Source organism: Coregonus lavaretus (genome assembly GCF_964263955.1).
Source record: "Coregonus lavaretus genome assembly, chromosome: 1".
Taxonomy (NCBI): domain Eukaryota; kingdom Metazoa; phylum Chordata; class Actinopteri; order Salmoniformes; family Salmonidae; genus Coregonus; species Coregonus lavaretus.
Genome location: NC_139988.1, coordinates 21,406,254 through 21,411,710, shown reverse-complemented (window position 1 = coordinate 21,411,710; position 5,457 = coordinate 21,406,254). Strand labels below are relative to the sequence as shown.

The following is a 5,457-nucleotide window of genomic DNA, read 5'->3' as shown; positions in this document are numbered from 1 at the left end:
CTGTGGTTTGCTCCTCGCTCTCAGTGTTGAAATGAAGTACTTAATGCTATTTGTTTGCTTGATTGGTTCGGTTGTGCTGCTCAGCAAGCCTGTCACACTATCATTTGGGCAAATAGGCATGTGGAGTGTTCTCTCCATAGTAAAGAATAATGCACTGTATGAAAATAATGTCTTACTATTATTTAACTTATGTTCCGTAAAGGAAGAGAATTTTGAATTTCCTTCTATTGTAAAGTGATTCACAGAGAACTAAACTGTCCCCCTGTAGAGAACTGAGAGGAAATGAGGCTATGCTCAATGTGTAAATAGATAGATGAACCATTCACATGAAGTAGCATGCACATGATGAAAGCATCATCTCTTTTCACAGTCTCTTCTCTCTATGTGCTAACTAAAGCACTATGTTCACCTGCAGCCACCAAGACCAAACAATGTCCATATGTCATTATTTTTTCAAAATTTTTTTGCAATATAAACAAATGCATGTTACATAATTGTGACTAGCTACCATATATGGAAAGTAACATAAAGTCAGGCCAAGTGCTCGTAATGTCACAAGCCAAATGTTCCCCTAAGGAAAAATAAATACTTTGTGTGTCATTTTAATCTGATTCCCGCTGGACATAATAACATAATAAATAACACGTTTAATCAGAAAACATTCTGCTTGTTTTGAGTCCAACAACAGTTCAGTAAAAGGCCCTTTGAGAATGTTCAGCTCAGAGGGTGATTGGCAGCTGTCCACGGAACATGGCTGGAATGCACTCTGTGGTTCTCTGTGGTTCTCTGTGGTTCAGAGGTCATAAGTGCTTAGGGGGACCGTGGGATGGGGGGATGGATGGTGGGATTGAGGGATAGAGAGTTGGGGCAATGAGAGGATGGGTAAAGGGGGTTGATCTGGTGTCTCAGGGTCAAGGTCACATGGTCTGTGGGATGAGGGGATAGAGGGATGGAGGCATGGGGTGAGGGGAGGGTTTGGTCTCAATTAGGGGGGGGGGGGGGGATCTAACCTTCAAGGTCACATGGGCCGTGGGATGGGGTGTTGGGGGGACGGATAGAGGAATGGAAGAGGCGATGGAGGGAAGAGGGTATGGGGTTTGTCTCAATTAGGGAGGTCCCATGGTCATGGTCAAGGTCATAGTCACATCATCCATGGGATGGAGAGATGGGGTGGATGAGGGGCTGGAGAGATGGGGTGGATGAGGGGATGGAGAGATGGGGTGGACGAGGGGGTTGGAGATGGGGTGGACGAGGGGATGGAGAGATGGGGTGGATGAGGGGGTTGAGAGATGGGGTGGATGAGGGGGTTGAGAGATGGGGTGGACGAGGGGATTGACAGATGGGGTGGACGAGGGGATGGAGAGATGGGGTGGACGAGGGGATGGAGAGATGGGGTGGACGAGGGGGTTGAGAGATGGGGTGGACGAGGGGATTGACAGATGGGGTGGACGAGGGGATGGAGAGATGGGGTGGACGAGGGGGTTGGTCTCAATTAAGGGGGTCTCATCTCAGGATTAAGGGTCAAGGTCAGGGTCACATAGTCTTGTTAGCCCTGCGGGGTGATAGGGGGGTGGGGTTGGTAGAGTCTCGGTGCGAGTGTTTATCTGTCCTGCTAGACAGCGAGGACGTAGAGGCGTTGGCGGGGGCCTGCTGATGGTGGAGGGTTCTTCGGTGGTACAATGGACCCCCCCCTTAGCAATAGAACATCCCTCACGGCCGCTCTGAATGGCTTACTGACGAAACAGTAGAGGAAGAAGTTGACCGCAGTGTTGAGCATGGCCAGCATGTTAGACAGATCATAGGCCAGGTGGACCCGCCAGTCCTTGTGGACTGATGACACATATAGATGATAGATGACCACTATAGTCCTGGGGGCCCAGAGAATGGCGAACGCAGAGGTGATGACGAGCAGCATGGCGGTGCTCTTACCCAGACGCCGCCGCGGGGCCAACCGGGCCCCACCACCACCACGCTCCTCCTGGCACGGGACCTGTCTCTGCCGCGCCCGCAGCCGGTGAATGATCAGCAAGTTCAGAACCAGGAAGATGCTACACGGCAGGAAGTAGATTATCGTCACGTGCGTCCATATGAGGGCGGAGTCCAGGGAGGTGGGCGGGCGGGCGACACGCCACATGTCAGACCACCAGAAGAACGGTACGCCTGACAACAGCGCCAAGAAAAAGACGACGGCGATGATCCGCCGCGCCCGTGCCGGGTAGCTGATCTGGCGGTGGAGGAGCGGGTGGCACAGCGCCACGTAGCGGTCCACGGTTAGGGGTACGGTGGCCCAGATGGAGGCGTGGTTGGCAGCAAACTCCGCCATGCTAACCGAGCGCAGCAGGAGGGTGGGGACCTAGAATACAATTAAACACAAAAGCTACGTTTTATGTGAGAAGTCAGGACAAAGAGAAAGGAAATTCACATGAGCAGCACAGGGACAATGTTGATCTACTGTACTTCAAACAACAAGTAGACAGGTTGATTAGAATTCAAACTTTCTCCCAAAACAGATCACTACACCTTTATCGTCCATTCCATACAGCAAACAATAAAATGTTATCCTTTGCTAATTTCTCAACTCAATTGTTCCCAATTGTTCTTTTTTTCAGTGCCATGCCCAGGATTTGTACTGGTAATCTATTAGCTACGCATCCACCTTCTTATCCACTGTACTACTGTACCTACTTCACGGTGGAACACAGCTGTTTCTAGCAGAAAGCCCACAAAGATGATGAAGAGCTGGGAGAGGATGTCAGAGCCGGTCAGAGCCAGCAGGTACACATACAGCGCCTTCTTAGTACGGGCTGCCAGCCGGGATAGAGCCACCGCAGTAAGTATGTTTACTGATAGATTGAAGGGGGAGCGAGTGGAGAGAGGCAGGGAGGGAGTAGGGAGGCAGGGAGGGAGTGGGGGAGAGAGAGAGGGCAGGGTGGAGAAGGAGAGGGGGAAGAGGGAGAGAGGGGAGGGAGAGGGATTAAAATCAAATCAAATTCTATTTGTCACATACACGTGTTTAGCAGATGTTATTGCGGGTGTAGCGAAATGCTTGTGCTTCTAGCTCCGACAGTGCAGTAATATCTAACAAGTAATATCTAACAATTTCACAACATATACCCAATACACACAAATCTAGTAAGGAATAGAATTTAAGAATAGGCCAGTCAAGCTCTTCCACACTGATCTCGACAAACCATTTCTGTATAGACCTTGCTTTGTGAACGGGGGCATTGTCATTCAGAAACAGGAAAGGGTCTTCCCCAAACTGTTGCCACAAAGTTGGAAGCACAGAATCGTCTAGAATGTCATTGTATGCTGTAGCGTTAAGATTTCCCTTCACTGGAACTAAGAGGCCTAGCCCGAACCATGAAAAACAGCCCCAGTCCAAAGGCGGCGAGCTTTACTCCACTCCATCCAACGCTTGGCATTACGCATGGTGATCTTAGGCTTGTGTGCGGCTGCTTGGCCATGGAAACCCTGACGAACAGTTATTGTGCTGATGTTACTTCCAGAGGCAGTTTGGACCTCGGTAGTGAGTGTTGCAACCGAGGGCAGATTATTTTTACACACTACGCGCTTCAGCACTTGACGGTCCAGTTCTGTGAGCTTGTGTGGCCTACCACTTCGCGGCTGAGCCATTGTTGCTCCTAGATGTTTCCACTTCACAATAACAGCACTTACAATTGACCGAGGCAGCTCTTGCAGGGCAGAAATTTGACGAATTGACTTGTTGGAAAGGTGGTATCCTATGACGGTGCCACATTGAAAGTCACTGAGCTCTTCAGTAAGGCCATTCTACTGCCAATGTTTGTCTTTGGAGATTTCATGGCTGTGTGCTCGATTTTATACACCTATCAGCAACGGGTGTGGCTGAAATAGTCGAATCCACTAATTTGAAGGGGTGTCCACATACTTTTGTATATATAGTGTACTTGGCTCGTGGCAGCATTACGGTAGATATTCTATGGAGGATATTTGTTCTTAGCAAGCACATAGTCTTTCCAAGAGTCCCTGTTTTTTTATACCCTGACTGCCGTAACAGTGTGTCTGTGTGTGTGTGTGTGTGTGTGTATGTTTTTATTTTCTTCCAGTAGTGTGACATACAGTAGCTGCATAGATTTCAGCTGTATTTCTATACAATCAGCTATCATAGTCTGGGTTTCTTTTCGGCGACTAGTCAACAACAGGATATTCCCACTAGAAACAATTGGTGCCCATTCTGTCTTCAGCCCTCCGCTCCAACTCATATACCTCTCAATCCCCACTGGGAGCAATTAGTTCCAAAAGGTCATCTGGAGGATTCAGAGTGAGGGAATACAGGCGGCTGATCTCAGATGACCCCCTAGTCTCCTGCTTCCCCTCCCTCCCTACAACCATCCCTGCCTATGTTGGATCAATACCACATCACCGTGATCGGCACGTCTGTCGATGTTGTAGCCCCACAACAACACCGACAATGACAACACAGCTTACATGAACTGAACGCAATCCATTAATGTGATTGTTGTTTTGTCTTGTTGCTCAGGAACGTTGGAGTGTTCATTTTGGAGAAGGGACAGTGTGTGCGTGTGTGCCTGCATGTGTGTGTGTATTCGTGTGTGTACCTGGTACTCCCACACAGAGGAGGGCGCTATAATAGATGACAGGGAAGAAGCCCAGGACACATGTAGACCTCTGCAGCTCCTCACCTCCTGGTTTCAGGCCCTGCTCTGAATAGCTGGGCACTGTGATGTTGGGCCAGTCAAACATGACCTTGGTCGTTCTCCTGGAAGAGAGAGGGTAAGATTTGAAGGGAGGGTGGGAGATGGGGAGAGAGGGAGGGAGATGGAGAGAGAAAGAGATGGAGGGAGGGAGGGAGGGATGGAGAGAGAGAGGGAGGGAGGGAGGGAGGGATGGAGGGAGGGAGGGAGGGAGGGAGAGAAGGAAAGTTGGGGGGATATACTGTAACTATAACTATAAAATAACCATAAACTATAAAATAACTATAAAACTACACTGAACAAAAATATAAACGCAACATGCAACAATTTCAACGATTTTACTGAGTTACAGTTCATATAAGGAAATCAGTCAATTGAAATACATCTATTAGGCCATAATCTATGGATTTCACATGACTGGGAATAGAGATATGCATCTGCGAAGTTGCTGGATATTGGCGGGAACTGGAAAACGCTGTCATACACGTCGATCCAGAGCATCCCAAACATGCTCAATGGGTGGTGACATGTCTGGTGAGTATGCAGGCCTTGGAAGAACTGAGACATTTTCAGCTTCCAGGAATTGTGTACAGATCCTTGCACATGGGGCCATGAATTATCATGCTGAAACATGAGGTGATGGCGGCGGATGAATGGCACGACAATGGGCCTCAGGATCTCTGTCACGAATTCAGCCGAGGCTGCCCCTCCTCCTTGCTCGGGCAGGTTTCGGCGTTCGTCGTCACCGGCTTACTAGCCA

At 49.1% G+C, this 5,457-nt stretch overlaps 1 protein-coding gene across 1 annotated transcript; it reads right to left on the bottom strand.

The window, feature by feature from the left end:
- Nucleotides 1-1,533: 1,533 nt before the first annotated feature.
- gpr142 (G protein-coupled receptor 142) lies at nucleotides 1,534-4,746 on the bottom strand (the record flags this gene model as incomplete). Its single annotated transcript, XM_084158354.1, is given in 4 exon segments — nucleotides 1,534-1,689; nucleotides 1,691-2,353; nucleotides 2,686-2,843; nucleotides 4,602-4,746. Coding segments are annotated over 4 exon segments (1,122 nt in total).
- Between the last annotated feature and the right edge of the window lie 711 nt (nucleotides 4,747-5,457).